At 40.4% G+C, this 17,632-nt stretch overlaps 1 protein-coding gene across 1 annotated transcript; it reads right to left on the reverse strand.

Moving 5' to 3' along the window:
* Window positions 1–45: 45 nt before the first annotated feature.
* Window positions 46–17,457, reverse strand: rc3h1b (ring finger and CCCH-type domains 1b). The gene is made up of 19 exons (XM_066682178.1): window positions 17,334–17,457; window positions 14,568–15,014; window positions 12,799–12,919; window positions 12,432–12,671; window positions 11,994–12,169; window positions 11,696–11,896; window positions 11,468–11,600; window positions 10,511–10,742; window positions 9,528–9,779; window positions 8,861–9,060; window positions 8,218–8,657; window positions 7,558–7,716; window positions 7,146–7,301; window positions 6,838–7,057; window positions 6,471–6,561; window positions 6,271–6,367; window positions 5,859–6,023; window positions 4,645–4,745; window positions 46–4,511 (listed from the first exon to the last, which is right to left on the reverse strand). Exons 2-19 carry the CDS (start codon window positions 14,796–14,798, stop codon window positions 4,349–4,351), a joined length of 3,378 nt encoding a protein of 1,125 aa, XP_066538275.1. The 5' UTR covers window positions 14,799–15,014; window positions 17,334–17,457; the 3' UTR covers window positions 46–4,348.
* Window positions 17,458–17,632: the final 175 nt, after the last annotated feature.

A 17,632-nucleotide genomic window follows, 5' to 3' on the forward strand; every position in this document is an offset into this window, starting at 1 on the left:
AATAAAGTTTGATATTTAAACACTTTCATTATTTCAACATACATTATAAATTCACTGCAGGACACTGTCACATCATAAAGTTAGTGTGTGTATTATGATGAATTCCAGAATAAATCCACACTGATACAAGTGTCAATATTTAATCCATCCTTCTCACTTAGAATCACTGTTGTACACAAGTTAAATTTTTCTTTAATATCACAGGGTTGTTTTTTCTTATTCCTCATCTTCCAACCTCCAGTTTCACCTCTCAAACAAACGAAAAAGCAGATTGTATTATACAAAAAATGCAAACCAATTTTCACACAGTGAATTGTTTTACAAAGTCATAAAATGGCGTAATAATGGCTACATCCACATTGGAGTAAGATGGTTCTAAACATTCCTTAATGGAGTATAATCTATATTTATATATAAAACTTTCCTTGTTGAAATCAAGCCTGTACCTTAATTTAAGAGAGTTTACAAGACGACTCGGAAGTAATCATAAAAAAAGCCATTACATTTTTTCTTTCCCAAAAAAGTTAGGAATAAAAAGAAAACAAAATGTATATAGAGACACAGCCATAACAGTGTTAAGGTTCAAAATGAGTTAATTCGCCTTTCATTTAAATGAATGCTACAGGTCCGCTCAAAACAGACACAATCCAGAGAGAAATGAATATCATCCATTAGGAACAGACCCATTCTCAAAGAAAATCACATTTCACTGTGACTTCTCTGCTGGGCAGAAAAGAGAAGAACACATGCACAAAGCTTTTTTTTTCTTTTTAAAGATGTAAATGAGTCTTAGGCCTTTTTTATTTCCTTTTTTTCTTTCTCTTTTTTTTTGTGGATAAGTGGATACATGTGGATGGTCGACATGATTTCATTTGAAGAACGACACAAAAAATTCCAAGCAAGAGTTAACAGTGAGAACACTGATCATAAAGGAAGGTAAAGGGGGGGGAGGAAAAAAAAAAGGGGGGGGCACCCAAAGTGCCAAATCGCTGACAAATATTAAATACATAAAGCACATTCCCATATAATCCAGGGGTTAAAATAAAATATGTATCTTAGCAATGCAGTGGGTGGGGGGGACAAAAAAAAAGACGAGAGCTACATGCAAAAATATGAAAGGGGGAAAAATAATAAATTAAAAAAACCCTAAACGCTGTCATACTGTGGCATGCTATTGGACAGTTTTAACCGCTCTTTAAAGCTGCAATTAACATTGCAAAAAGGTTAACGCTCCTCATGCTGATCATGTCACTTGAACAGCAGCCAAGCCAAACCAAATGCTAATGGCATCTGGAGCGGGCTTAAAAAGTGAGCTCCAGTTTAAATTTGGCAATCATTCATTTGCTAAAGACTTGAGCCTGACTGCACTAAGAAATATACTGTGCACGTCAGGAGCGGCCATGCAGGTTAGAGCCATAAACGCTAGCACATTTTATTTTCTTTTTACAGGAGCCTGAATAAAGCTTAGATTCAATACCGTTACTCCCACCTGACCAAATCCAAGACCCAAGTGTGGTCGTCCAATGCATTCCTGCAGAGGTTATTCTAAAAGAAATCTATCTTACTTCTATGTCCATACGTTTTTAAACACCAGCCAACATTTCTTCCTAAATCAAGCATTGTAATTCAGAGTTTGCCCCCACTTTTGATGCAGGAAAAATCTAATGGGAATACTTTAGAATAGATACTGTGAAGATATGATTACAGCCATTTAAAGTTACTGCGGTCAGGAACTGACGTTGCATGTTTAATGATCACAAATGCAACCCACCCACCGTAAACATACTCCACAGATCAGGGGCATTACATCCCTTTAACTGGCATTAGGCATGACGATCACAGGCTCATGTACAACTGCTCCAAAGTGTATCAATCAACTGGCAATGATTTTGTTTTTTGTGGAGATTGCACAAGCAGGGCACAGTTGTGTCTAAGGGTGCACCTTAAAGTGGCTGACCTGACTCAATGTATAGAGGCGTCTGCAAAATCTGGACAGTGTATAAGCATAAACAAACCAAAAAAAAATAAAAATAAATAAATGGACCCATTCCAGAGGGGTATGAAGCAATGAGCTAACTAATAAGCTTTGTATTTGCAGCCAAATTGACCTATAAAGTTGTTAATAAAACATACTTGGATGGAGATATAGTTTTAGAACCATGTAGATGTAATGGATGTAATTATGCACTATTCACTACAGCAAAGCTGGTGATAAGGTGTAGCTATAAACTTTAGCCAAGATACTGTTTCTAAGGACATTAAATGAACAATCACTCAATGCGTTTCTATCGTGTAACGTGACCACCAGGTCCAAAGGAGTCTGCAAAATCTATATCAAGCGTCCAAATTTCAAAAGGGAAGTAATAATTCCGTATGGAGAACATGGCAACAGCGAGGAAGTGCTTGTCAAGTGTGGCGACTAGAACATCACTATGCCCTCCAAACCTCGCTACAAAGGTCACTCGTCTCTGCTTGTCTACATAAGCTCGAATCCAATCTTGACGATTGCTTCAAAAAGGCTGCATGCTCTTCCCGAGCAAGGTCATTATAAAAAAACAAAAGAAGAAAACAAAAAGAGCATGACTACAAGTCATCACAGTAGAAATCAATTACACCACAACAGCTACAGCACAAAAACAAAAGTCTAAAAGTTTACACGTTAAGAGGTTGCACCCAAAATTGGAGCTTAATATCATAGTCGGTCTCAAGAGACTAGAACAAAATCTCACACGTGAAGAATGTCATCACTATAGGAAGACTTCAGAGCTTGTCCGCTTCTTGATCTTTCCGTTTTTTTGTTTTATTTCCTGGGGCATCCTTCTCTAATTTTTGTTTATTTTGTTTGTTTAAATAGTCAGTGAATATATTATGTGCAAAAACACACATTAGGTCAAAGCGAGGTGATACAGGCATAAGCTGAATAAATGTCTCCATGGAGAGTCGATTCAAAAACAAATCAAGTGAGGTTACAAAGGGTTATTGTACAAGCCTAATCGAGTTTCGATGCCGCTGATTAGGTGATCTTGTTTAATCTAAACAACACCTGTCTGCATGACCTTATTGTAAAGCTCTGGGTGTTTGCTCCAGTGTATCTGAATTTCTTAAACAACCGAGGCCTGCTTTTGTTGAAACGACGACATCTACTAGGGTTTATTTTATTTCTGTGCAGCGACTAACTCGAATAAGCAAACGTGATCGGGGAACCCAAATAAGCAACTTCACAGAAGTTAGGGAGAATTGACGAGAGTTTTCCGAATAGGCTGCGGTCACGTGAAACGGAAGCAGCGCTTTGAGGGAAAAAATAAAAACATTTCATCCTGAACAACAGAACTCCAACCCTGAGGAACACAAGGATCTGAAGGGTCATCCTTTCTCTAATAAAAATGCACACACTCATAGAAAACACGGAAAAAAGTGCTGTTTTTTTTCCTTTAAACATTTGTATGCACTCTATAAAACAGAGTGCGTTATACATGTTACCACTGACCTTGAACAGTTCTATAGCCAAACCATAAATTAAATGAAATCTTACAATTGATTGCTTATCTTTAACCCCAGTGTTCCCACAGGAGCTGGAGCTCAAAGCTTGTTTCACGTTGACCCACTGCCACGGCTGCACTGTACCTTGTGGGGAAACCTGTAGTAAATGGTCCATACAAAATGGATTGATAAAAGTCTCTCCATGCTACTTTGTGCCCAATCAGTCAGATCATATTCAAGGCTGCACAGATTTGGTTTTTTTGGGTTTAAGCGTTTTAACACAGGCCAACTGCATAGGGTTCCTCATGCAACAAGTAGATCACAACGTCTGTCCACAGCAATCGCCCATCCAGAGAAAAAGAGCCTAGATGCTACAGAATCGGCTTTGTTCTCTTTTCCTATGCTCATCTTTTGTTTATCATTATTTTGGTATTTTGTATTTTAATGTTAAAATTTCTATATGTATATTTATGCCATGGGAATAGAGAGTGGCGAAATAAGCGTAATCAGATGCCCTGGTTTCCAGGCAATGAAGTCATTTTTAAAAACGAAAAGTTCATTCACAGAACAAAAAGAAAAGAAATTCATATCACGGCAGATACTGCTCATTTTTCTAGATAAAACAAAGAGAAGTTTGTGTTTGTGCATGCATGTAATAGCATGCAGGTGTTTGTATGCATGTGGTCATGTGAGAGTGTGTGTGTGTGTGTGTGTGTGTGTGTCTCGTGTCTTCTAGCCACAAATTTAAAGAGTCCCTGATCTCAGGTCTCTTCAAATTAAATCACTAGCTCTTTCCAAAGCTGATTGATAGCAGTTACTAATTCCCAGGTACAGGTGTGTGTGTGTGTGTGTGTGTGTTCGCACTCTCTTAAGAGCAAGAATGAACAACACCGTTCTTCTGAAGCTCAGATCCACCTGCTGCTTGGTCTCCAGAGCAAAGACTGAGTGACGATGTTTTATTGGCCAAAGACAGCATCGAGCCCCCCACACTGCTGACCGGTATTATGCTGCTCGATCCATTTGAGACATCACTGGAGAAAGATGAAAGACTCAGAAACATCACAAAATTCATTTCAGTAATAGAATAAGGAGACTATTTAAAAAATATAAACTAATAAATAATAATAATAATAAATAAAAATTGAGTAAGATTACCCCACACACCCCAGAGCTAAGGAGAGTTCCTCCAGTTGGGCTTTATGGTCAGACTGCCCATTTTCAGTGACTTTCAACTTGTACTGGACTTCATGCGCCACTTGGTTCTCCTGTAACACACACCAAATTTCAGGCTTCAAAGCTGGCAAACCTGAACAAATGCTAATTATTCATGGAACAGCCAATCACAGAATCCAAAGGTCAAACCACTATAAATAATGGAGGATTTGTGTTGCAGTTAGGGCTGGATGATAAGGCCAAAATTTATATCATGATATATTTCTAAATTTCAGGCGATACAATATAAATCATATATCGATATATACAACATAAAAGGTTTTGTCAATATTAATATTTTTAAACTAACATTAAAATCGAGTGCAATGAACTGATGGCTGTGCCCTGTAATGAACATCAGTCAGTGACAGTAAATAATAATGTAAATAATGCATACGAGAATATTAAAAATGTGTTTAAAAATCATATTGTTACTGAAACATTTATATTGTGATACATAGCGATATTGAATTATTGTCCAGCTGTAGTTGTTGTATATATTTAATGTTGATTTAAGTCGGTCAGAAAAGAGAAAGAACAAACAACACAAGTTAAAGTGTTTAGCGTAGTTAATTTGTATAACAGTATTTATATAAATGTTGTATAGACTAACATCAGTGTGCAATGCTGTTTGCTGTTCTATTATATGGTATTAAATGTAGTAGCACCCTAACAACAGAAAAATTGAATAAAGAATAAAAGAACAAAGTCTGACTCAGGCCCTGTCCACACAGATTCAGATCATTTTAAAAACTGAGATTTTCCTCCCGCTTTTTATTGAAAATATCCCTGTCAAGAAAAACACAAAAACAATTGCATTATCATGCCAGTGCAGTAGGGGGCCACAGTAATTCTTAAAGAGACACCAATATGCCAGGAAGCATGAGAGAAACACAGGTTTAATCTCAAGTCACTCCACATTCTCCATAGTGAACTATATTCATGAAATTACTGAATGTAGATCATTATATCTATAACACAACACCATGTTTATATGTGGGAATTTGAAATCTAGTGCTATCTGCGTGTATGCATGGTAGTTTGTCAATATCAGGACCCATGTGTATGGGGCCAGTACTCCAGGGCCAAGCTATAGAACCACTGTCTCTATCAATTAGAGAAATAATCAATAGCTGTGATTCTAGAGATAACCCTGACCCACTCACCATAGCGATTTCACGAGTCCTCTTTCCGATCTCACGCTCAACGTGGTGGAGCTCCAGGCTCAGTTGTTCGCTGGACACAGGAGCGGCAGGAGCCCATTTAGCAGCAGTAGGCTGGGCAGCCAGAGCACTGGCTTCTCTCTGCAGCAGCATGGAGTTACTAGCAGCCTGCACACACATTCAGTGTTTATAGAAAACGTTAGAGAAGCTGCAGGCATCGTTATATTATATTATGTCTGTAATTGGATATCGGATTTTTCAAGTAGAAATCTGCCCAAGCCATTACATTAACTGATGTACAATAAATATGCTACCAAATATCACTCTTATACATATGCACATAGTGGAAAAAAAATCTGAGGCACGCTGAAGTGTACTATGCTGTGTGTTTTTGAAGTCAAGGGCACATACACACCTCCATGCCACGGATCTGTGTTTGCTGAGTGATCTGTTGGTTCACATGCTGGAGCTCAATCTTCAGCTGTTCTCTGTCAGTAGTGGATACAGGCAGACTGTTTTGACACACACACACACACACACACACACTGAAAAAACAGGGAAAACAAAAACAACCAGGGCTATATACAGTTGGTAAAAAGCATATGTTTATCCTACCGCTCACTGAAGTGACCTGGAGAGGCCATGCTCTGGTGCTGAGGGTAAGACACATTGCCCCAGGCTCCGTGGTTCCCGTAGGAGTACTCAGCTAGGGAGAGGAAGAAAGACATTTAGGCTCAAATAGCAAAAAAAATTTACTCACTTAAAATTCAGATACTGTCATCACTTAGGAAGTGTAAGCAGTTTTACATAAATAAATGTATCATAAACCATGAATATTATCAGATTACTTTAATACACACTTAATACATAAATGGCACTGGAGTTACTATTTACAATGTAGTGTTTCAGACAAACACTGAAGTGGAGGTGATTCTTAAAATTCTCTTTTAACCCTTAAGAAAAGTGTCACTGCTCCACTGACCTGCCATAGTCATGTGCTTGGAGCCCGAAGCCTGCGAGGAGGCCATGGCCTGCACGGGGCCGGTGGTCTGGTAGCCCGTTTTGGAGGTGCGGGAGATGGCCCCGAACGGGGACACTGTGGGCAGGGGGCCGAATGGGATGATAGGATCGTCGTCTTTGGCTTCTGCAGAACGGCGCTGAGCATCCAGAGGTGGTTCACGAAGACTCTTTCCCTCCATATTCTACCAGAAGCAGAGAAAATGGTTATTATTATTTATGTCAACGGGGAAGACAGAGAAGGTCGATAGAAGGGGGGGGGGGGCGGCTTACCATCATTTCCACAGCTCCAGCTGATATGGCATCTTTAGGTTTTGGGTCTTTAGAGCTGATGTATATAGTTCCAATAGTTTCACAGTTCCATGGGGAGAACTGCCCGGCATAGTCCGGTTCACGACTACCAAAGGCTTTGGAGCCATCCTCCATGTACTGCAGAACAAAAATGTATGGTTAAAACATTACAGTAGGTAAAAATAAGCCCTATGGGAGCTGGAAAAATTAAAAGAGGTTCTAGTTTGCAACTGATTACACTATAATTAATATCCAGCTGAGAGACACCAAAGTTATTCTTTGCTTAATAGTGATTTTTATCCAAATTTCTGTGCCATGAAAAGTGTGTGTATAGATAGAGAGAGAGAGAGAGAGAGAGAGAGTGAGAGTGTGAGTGTGTTAAGCCCAAGCGTACCTCCTGAGGGTAGTCGCTGGGGAATGCGTGAGAGGAAAGGGTAGGCGAGGCAGCAAAGGGTGGAGGAGAGATAACTTTCCTCTCCTCCAGCTGGTTTAGCAACTCCTTACGCCTGCGGTGGAGGTAGTCCAGGCTGGGCTGGGAGCGGCTGTATGGATCCTAGAGCAGAAGGAGCAAACCACAAACAGGACGTTAGAGACGACACATTTCATACCGGCTCAACAACATTTATCTGAAGTGGGTGGGGTACAGAAAGCAATATATATGCAATGTATTCCCAATTGGAGTTTTCATAATCCAAATGAGGCTTGACAGATATTTGAATGTGGTACATGTGGACATTTAACCCTTAGGAGGTACAGAGGCTGAGTAAGCACATTGATTAGTGAAGGTGTGGATTCGATATTTTCGATTCATATCCCAAGTGCCTATGAGAACAGAGGCTTTATGACTTAACTTATAAACAATATGGCATAAATGTTAGAGGTTTGTAAAATGTTTTAATTTAGTCGTAACAGTGTGGGCATGCCTTGTTGAATGGAGCTGTGTTATTAAGTATATTTAAATAAATAAATAAATAAATAAATAAATAAATAAATAAAACATAATTAAAAAACACGCCAATTCTCTTTACCAAATTAAAGAACCCCTGCAACTCACTCTGACGTGGGACCTCATCTGAGTAGGATGAGGTGCCGGAGGGTAATAGCCCTCAGATGGATATCTCTCCCGCGCTGGCTCCGGGTGGTAGAGGGAGGCAGTCGCTCCGGCGGTGGGGGGAGGCAGGGAGGCAGGAGGGACATCCAAGGGCACAGGACTCATTCGGACCAGCTCGTCTCTGGGAGGAGCAAAGGACTGGGGAGGTGGTGGTCGGGCATAGGGGCTGGGCCGGTGGTTGTCGTAGTGAGAGGGAGGAGGATATGGGTGGGGGCTGACAGCTGAGAAAGGCGGGCCAGCATGGGGACCAGGATACTGGCGTTCAGGGCCGTAGCCAGGGTAAGGGTCCTGATATGGGGCCACACCAGACTCCCCTGGGGTCGGAGGGTTACGTATGTAACGTGGTGGGACGTACTGGGGGGTTTGGTAGGGGTAAGGGTTTCCTGGAAAAGAAAAGACAGAAAAGAAAGAATATCAAGAGCTAGTTTGAATGTCATTTTAATAATTAAATAACCGATAAATTATATATAAAATGAGAAATAACCCCCCCCCCCCCCACACACACACACACCACTTCCAATAATACATTAACAACTGACATGTCCCAAGACTTAGCATCTGTTCTGACATGAGTGTGTGTATTCACCAGCAGTATATGCATCATACTGCGATCCTGAGGGTGCTCTAGTGTCAGTATAGAAAAGCTCTTGTTGCTGGGGGTACATGGGAGGTGCTCCGCGTGGAACCCCTGTGATCTGCTTGGGGAGGGACAGGTGCTGCTGCTGGTTCTCAGCTCGGGGGTGGGCTACAGCATGATGAGGCAGGGACAGGCCAGATTTATCCAACCTGTGGAAAAGAGAGTGAAACTGAGACATGAGTCAATGAGGGACAGCCCGAGTTTAACTCGCTCATAAATGACGTTAATGAAAAAACTAGTAAAAAAAAATAAAATATATAATATATATATATATATATATATATATATATATATATATATATATATATATATATATATATATAAAATAAAGCACTAAATGAGGCTTTTGCAAACTTAACACACATTATTTTAGATTTGAGTTTCTTTGCTGTGTTACAACAGAAATAGTGCACAGAAGCTTGATGTGCCTAATAATTACAGCACATTAGCCCTTTCAAAATTAAATAAAACCTATTCAACATAGCCTAGTAGATACATTTACATCCATATTATTATGGGTTATTGCTGCATAAAGTGTAAGCGACCTTCTGAATTGTAGGGCTTTCATAATGAGATGAACAGATGAAGTGTGTAGGGAAGAAGCGAATAGTCTTACGTGTCAGGTGGAGAACCAGGAGCACTCAGGCTGCTGGACTCCATTTTGGACTTGCGTATGAGCTCATAAGGGGATGGTTCTGGTCCGCGGCCCAGAAGTTTCGGCACTGGGGTTCCTGGGCAGGCAGGCACGATGCCGTTGGTGAGAGGTGAGGGCTTACGAGTCACCCCCTCCAAAGGGACCCCTTCATCAGACAGTAAACCAGGAGCACATGGTAGTCTTGGAGCCAGGCGCTTATTTATCTTACGGTATCTGCAGAAAATGCACATGACATTAAATCCCCCAGTGCTTCCCACTACTTCTTTCATTTATTCATAGTCTGTAAGCGCGTATCAAGTTCAGGGTCATGGTGGGTCCGAAGTCCACCCGGAATCATTGGGTGCAAAGCAGGAACACACCCTGGAGGGGGCACCACTCCTTCACAGGGCGACACACACTCACACATTCACTTGATTCGCCAGTCCACCTACCAATGTGTGTTTTTGGACCGTGGGAGAAAACCGGAGCACCCAGAGGACACCCATGCGGACACAAAGAGAACACACCACACTCCTCACAGACAGTCTTGAACTCAGGACCTCGGGTCCCTGGAATGGTCCCTTTGTGACTGCGACACTACCTGCTGTGCCACCGTGCGGCCCCACTACTTTTTATTAATTTCAGTAAGGATTTTTTAATTATTAAAATAAATGAAAGCAGCTATTCAGCAACTTCAGCATCTGTTTAAAGGGGACCCTGTCTAAACCGCCACATTCAGAGTGACCGATTTCAGCACCCGTTCCTTTAAATGATAATGATCCGCTTACTGTTCACCCCGACCCGAACACACAGCATTGAGGAGCAAGGGAGCTAAAGCTCTGGTTTTTAGCAGTTTTCTCCTGGTTGTATTTTTTCCCCTCGATATGTGCCATTTAAACACACATGACTAATTTTGTACATGTACATTTGCATAACAACCCAAAAGTGAGAGTAAACACACTAACTTCTCCAGCTCTTCCTGTGAGTGGGCGAAGGTGCAGCTGGCCCCTCGGGGGCAGCCCCCTTTCTGTTTCATATCACGGCACATGTAGGTCTTGTACTTGCTGTGCTGGGGAGGCTGCTGCTGGTCGGCTCCTTTCTTGCTGTGGTTCTGGATGAAGTCCACCAAGCCGAGCACCACCGTCTTTACTGCCACCAGCCCCTTCTCCAGCTGCTCCCACGTGGGAGGGGGGGCGTCTGTGAATGGAGGATAAACAGAACAAACTCTCTTTAGGGCTCACTACAGTGCATGCCAGCAAGTCTGTTAAAATCTTGTGATTTTTCACAGCCAGTATGGCAGCTTCACCTGGGTGCACAAGCACTACAAGAGAGAGTGATGACGAATAGCGATGGAAAGTTTGACTCTTTTTCCTGAAGCGATTCTTTCAAACCGTTCAGTTAAAAGAATTGGACATCCAGTTCTATGAATTGAATTTGGGTTTTTTTCCCCCCTTATTTGAATAATAATAGTAATTTAAATGCAATATATCACTGTAGTACACTAATATATAGAATCTAACCTTGTTTGTTTTTGGAATTTACATTGATGTTATCAACAATTCCTAAATTACAAGAATGTTTTAATGCAGCACCATAAGCTGCAAAATGAGCCTGAGGCGTAATTATGTACATTTTTGAACTGTGACTCTGGTTGGTTGTGAAAATTCTAAGTTCTGCGTTTTTCCAAAACCATTGATATCAATAATTTGCATGGTTGTTTATCTCATACAGAGTATTTAATTTGCTAGAGATGGGATTCGTCCTCAAACAGACATGTAGCTTCACCAATTCTAAAAGATGGCTAGATGTTTCTGTTGTTTTCATACATAATTTTACAACTGTTTGAGAGTCAATGGGGGACAGTAGACCAGTTCTACCACATTGATTGTTACCTCTCAAAATCCTGCATTTAAAAACAGTACCTGGACTGGGGTCAATGTTGGCCAGCAGCTCTAAGTGAGGTCTAAGCCGGTTCAGATTGGCAGGATCGCCCGTTCTCTGCAGTGCTATCGTCAACTCCTGCACACTCTGAGCAAATGACGCAGGAGTCTGCAACTGAAAATTTCAACAGCACGCATGAGAAAATCTGTATACCACAGATGTAATAAACACAGATATTAAATTGGCAGACCAGAAATACTAGAACAGACCTTGTCTATGATGGACTGCATGTGGGATTTGTGGGACTGGTCTCCATAAAGAAGGGAGGACCACTGGTCTGGGGCAATGCGCAAGCCTCCTTCCATGGCGATCTGGACGATCTGAGAGTCATGCTCCCTCCGTAGAGCCTCATATGTGCGGAACTCTTCTTTCAGTTGCATCAGTGAAGAGTCCTCATCTCGTTTAGTCACCTGCACATAGTTTAAAAATAAACAAAAATGCATTTGCATTTCTAGAGCGATCAATGACCAATCTAAATAGTGACCCACAGATGGAAAGCACACTGACCTTAAAGCAAGAGGCACGGTAAAGTAGCTGAACCACATGTCCTATACTGGTTTTGGAGGCCTGGGGGAACCTGGGCTCCAGGCGCTGTACCACAAAAAGCACCAGAACCTTCCTGGACAGAGCAGATCCATCCTCCAGAGCCAGCAGCACCAGCTTCAGAGCCTCCTCCTGCATGGCTGCAGATAAACAAGAGGCAACATCAGTCAGCAGAAAAGGGGAAAAAGGCAACCCCCTTAGGACAACTCACAGATGTAAACGTGTTCCTTATATAGCTGTGGGAAGGATTGCTTTCATATTTGATTGTTTCCTATGTGCTCACAGACATCTACTGCAAAGGTTGACCATATATAATGAATTTAAATAACTGTAACATCAAAATACAGGCTTATCCTTTCCTAACGTTCATTGTCTTTCAATATACTGAGATCAGGGTCTTACCAGGGCCTAGGAACTGGCAGCCTCTGGCCCTAACAGCAGCCCACAGGTTGGAAGAGAGCTGCTGGGGGTTCTGGTGCTGAAGGATGAGCTCTGTGACCGTTCGTTCTCCCAGAGAGCGAGCCGCCCGCATGGCCCTGACCCGGCCTTCCTCCTCCACCAGCTGACAGTGCACCAGAGTCACCAGCTTCCTCTGCATGGGGCGACTGAGCATGCTCTGTGCTGCGTTACTCAGGCCCACACCTGCACGTAGAAACATAATTAAGGAATATGATTATCAAGTAACACAACAAGCCTGAACACAAAGGTTATTGCTTGAACTTAAAAACGCTTACATATTTCCATGTAGAATTAAGAATAAATCAGTTACCTCTGGCACTGCTGAGGGGTTTGAGGTAAAGGGCCAGCTCCTCCACACACTGCCGAGCCTCATCGTAATGCTTGGTGTCCTCGGGACTTGTAATCAATGCCACAGGCTGCAGTTTGGGCACCTGAGAGAGAGGACATACATGTACAGAATGATCCAATATGACTCTTGCACAGAACTGTGTGATGTGAATCTGACCAAAGCAGATTTTAGCAGGTTCAGTATATGCTAAATATGACAACAAGCTAACTTGAGATCTTAAATGAGATTATAGATGACACAGTGATAAAGGTGACAGGAGTGAGACACATTTTCAGATATTAAAGCAAGGTCTTAATTCCAGATGTGGAATTCTAATATAGTCTAGCTAGTCACCTTTTATGTCGAACACAAACTGGCTGAATAGAAATCTAATCATTATACATGTAATGTGCATATTAACACTAAACATTTGTGTGTTCACAACTCTATTAAAAGTACCAAAGTGATGTTTTAGCTTAAGACGCATTAAGAAAAATACACAGCAGAAATATACATTGCTGTAAATATTAAAAAAACATGCATCTTCCCTGGTCTTTTGTATAGGAAATCAAATGGCTATATTTGTATTGCAGTTGTGTTTCATGGTTCCTATCACCACCAGTAAACTGGTCATTAGCTGAATCTCAATGATCTAGAATATAGAGTATGGAGAGATTCTATTTAAAGCCTTCAATTACACTGCGATATGGGAATAATGATTTATTTCCAGAATTGTTTTTTTTGTGCTCCAAAATTCCTGATTAAACTCACACAGGGCTTGGCAATTAACTAACCAGTTTAATCACGTCAGCAGGGAAAACCCTAGCTGATGAACTGCCTTGGCTCTTTCTTACTCAACAGGAACAACCCTGGCTCAGAAGAATATGGTGAATTTGAACAAGGGATGTTAACTTTGAATACTGTTATTTGTTGAATACTGTTACTGTTATGTGTCTTAAGCTAGAGTCCTGCTTGAGTGATGATTAAACAGGAGCACTGATCATATCCATTGACATTTTACTTTTTTGTGTTTCCTAAGATTGATCTGATCAGTGTGGGAAAAGTAGTATGGAACATCATTGACCCAATGGATATCCCTCAACCCAATCAGATTTAGATAGACTAGACAGATTTTGACAGATTTTAGACAGATTTTGTCAGCAGCTACTCTCAAGAGTCCCACCTCAGAAAATGCCAGTGAGAAAGCTAACTAGCATTTGAAAAGTTCTTTTTGTGTATGTTGTGGACTGGTGAAATTTCGCATGACACATGTTCACCTTGTTTGATTTATTTGTAGCCAACCCCAGCCACGTTAACATTAGCTAATGCTAACAGTGTTTGGAAGATTGGTCATACTCTTATCTACATTCACCACTACAGTTTTCATAGTCACGCCTTAGTGAGCTTCTCTTTACCTCAGTAAACCAAGAATTCACACAAATTCAGAGTCCTACTCCTGCTACAAAATAAAAGCTTTAAAAAAAAAACAAAAAAAAAAAACAAAGCCTGTTGATGTCTGTTTTTTCTGCTTTTGAATCTGTTAAAAGTATTGGTTAGGAGTCAAATCTGTCATAGTGATTTAAAAGCCAAAAAGAAAAAAAAAAATCATAGGGTCATGGAGTGTTTTAATATTTGAAATCAATATCCCAACTGGTAACGCTAGCTTATCCAGTCCCAGATGAGTGAGATAGTTTTGATATTTTCATACAAGCTGGCAAGCAGAAAAATCAGTAATATGTTTTCCAACTAACCTGACCCCCCACCAGCTGCAGCAGGGCTGAATTGACGGGCAGCTGTTCGATGTCCGTGTTGATGGCCGTCTGGTCGAAGGGGCAGGCCTTCCGGTGCAGCTTGTTGAGGCACATCTTGCAAACGGTGTGGCCACACCCCAGACTGATGGGCCGACGCACCGTTTCCTCGAATGTCTGGGTGCATATCGGACACAGTAAGAACTCCGTCCATTGTGGAGCTTGTACAGGCATCGTCGCTAAGTTGGTCTACATGAAACTTGAGCGAGTGTTCCTTAAAAGTGTGAGGGTATGTGTGTGTGACTGCAGGCAAGTCATTAAAAAAAAAAAAAAAAAAAAATACTGAAAAACTGGAAGATTCCACTGGAATCAAAAAATCTTCTGAACACAGGAGTTCTTAAATAATTTCACATGTCCCGGGTGCTCATCACATAGTGTGAAACCTGAAACCTGGAAGGAGAAAACAAGAAGCACAGTTAAACAAGCAGATGATGACCAGCAGCAGCATCATTTCTGTAAAATATCTGTTCAAATCCTGTTTTGGCAAAACCTTCACAGTGAAGTCAAGCACTCTAGAAATGCACAAATATAGGAACTGTGGATCTATACCTATAGTCCACATTTTTAATGCATGAATGTGCCAATGCTGACACGTTTACTTTCATAAAAATGTGATGGATGACGTAGATGGATGTAGGGCTGTTTGTTTTGTTCTCATAAGGACATAAAAAGGTCCATGCCACGTGGTGGAAATTGGCGTGAAAAATTGCTAGTGGAAGTTCATTCTCCACTGCAAGACTAGCACAAGGAGTGTGTCATAAAGGAATAGGAATACTGTCTCATATTTGCATACTCTGACAAAGCTACACATTTCATTACGAAGATATGTCATTTCAACTTAAGAAGAGCTGAACCTGATCATTTCTTTAGAAAGACTTTTATATAGCATTACTCTAAATGTTAGATTTAAACATATAAAGGTTATAATGTAATAAGGTTATAATATTGCAAACGTTCTGCTTTGGTGAAGTCCCCTACATTACAATAGAGGTCTACAATATCAGTTATCATTCAAATCAATATGGGCAAAATAATACATGTCAGATGATGACGTATACTAAACAATTCTCTTTCAAACATTACTAGCCTTACTAGGCTAGAAAACATTTTCTGAGAATTGTGAAATAACAAACTTTGGGAATGTCAAAATAATGACTTGCCAGGGAACAATTCCCTAAAGTGTACACTGAATTTTGAAAATAACTTATTGGCTTGCACCAAGCTACATTTCAAGCAATTACACAGCATTGGATTTAAAATGTTGATATAAAATCATGCTCAGCCCTCTTTACCACCTTACACCAACTATTAAGATGATGAGCACACACCACTACCAAAAAACACACCACTACCAAAAAAAACTACCTGGCAAAACTTAAGACTTAACTCATCTCTATGATTCAAAATAAACTAATTTGCAACTGGAACAAACAAGCCCAGCAAAACTAAAGTCACTTCGTGTGAGGCTGACAAGTCAATAAGTTATTTTCAAAATTCTATTCATGCATTTGTGCTTTATTCCTAATATATTTATGTTTTCCCCCAAATATTTTGCATTATTTTGACATGCAAATAGCTGAATTCATCATTTTAGGATAATACCTTCATTGTTTTCAAAATCAGTGTCATTAGTTTGCTGTAGTAGGTCAAACTTTTGGGAAGCAAGATATTATTTACAGCTGGAAAGTCCAATTTTAGAGTAAATAAGGGCAGATTTGGATAGAAACGTGTATTCCTGGTTTGAAATAAGCCAACATGGGGACAAAGGACTGGCAGTTGTTGCTGCCTAAACAAGAACATCGTTAAAACCAGCTGCAGAAACACTAACAGAAAAGGGCTGTTGAAATACAAATCCCATACGTACATGAGAACATTGTTCCGTTTTTTCTAACATTTGGAAGTGTCTAATCTTGACACTAAATACTGGACAATTCTGTTGTTTAGCAAGCTTATGTGCAAGGCTATATTATCTAATGCTAGGCTGAGATAGCAAGAGCTTATTGACGTTACACCCATATTAACTTCTACATTTCCAAACATTTTATTTGAGTAGAAATACTATTTATAGATATAATATGAGGCATAACTTTTAAGACACAGACTCAGCTAACCATTGATATAATTATACGAACAAGCCATATAAGCCGGTCTGGGAGCTAACATTGTTCGTCGATTTTTAAAAATGCTACAAACAGGTGTAAATAAATAATGCCAACTATGTTTATGCGTTTGTTTTAAATTAAACAGTTACAACTGAAAATTAAAGTCCTTACAAATCCGGCACAAATACATAAGATATCAAAATGCCACTACGAAACTGGAGTTAGCTGCTTCTTCGATTTTTTCTTTCCACCTTAAATGGTTCGGCTGTTACATTCGGCGCCTCAGAAGCCCTAACGTTAATGCAGACATTTAAGGTGGACGGGAAAGATTCGAAGACGAAGCTAACTCCAGCTTCGTCATTTTCTTGTGTTGTTAGTTAGCAGAAAATGAAGCTACAAACAAAGCCTAAAACACATCTAGAAGCCGAGTTTGATACCAACTATTGCATTCAGTTTAAAAAAATGAAGCCAAACTGGAGATTTACTTGCATAATTTTGAAAGTAACGTTAAATTAAAGGAGCTTTTATCGCGTTAGCAGCCCGTCCACACCCAGAGACATTGTACATATAGAGCTACTTGAGACAAAGCTACAATATGAGCACGTACTCATCCTTTAAAAACTGGTGGACCTCTTCATCTTTTCTTTAGAAAACGAAAACGACGCGTTATCTCTTCGGTCGCCATCATCTTCATCACCGTAGTGAAGTGGAGCAGGTTACCGAAGTTGTTGTTCTTCTTCAAGAGTTTCTGTTTCTCTCTCTCTCTCTGTTTCTCTCTCTCTCTCTCTCTCTCTCTCCCCCTCTCTCTCTCTCTCTCTCTCTCTCTCTCTCCACACACACACTTCTTACTACTTGAAATATAAATAGTTGAGTATCTACCATCTATCTATCTATCTATATATATAT

Source organism: Hoplias malabaricus, chromosome 9 (genome assembly GCF_029633855.1).
Source record: "Hoplias malabaricus isolate fHopMal1 chromosome 9, fHopMal1.hap1, whole genome shotgun sequence".
Classification (NCBI taxonomy): domain Eukaryota; kingdom Metazoa; phylum Chordata; class Actinopteri; order Characiformes; family Erythrinidae; genus Hoplias; species Hoplias malabaricus.

Coding starts and splice junctions, on each gene's coding strand:
- rc3h1b (XM_066682178.1), bottom strand. CDS start 14,798: ATGCCTGTACAAGCTCCACAATGGACGGAGTTCTTACTGTGTCCGATA. Junction 12,170..12,431: donor CTGCCAGTTCCTAGGCCCTG/GTAAGACCCTGA, acceptor GTTTATCTGCAG/CCATGCAGGAGGAGGCTCTG. Junction 9,780..10,510: donor TCACAGGAAGAGCTGGAGAA/GTTAGTGTGTTT, acceptor CATTTTCTGCAG/ATACCGTAAGATAAATAAGC.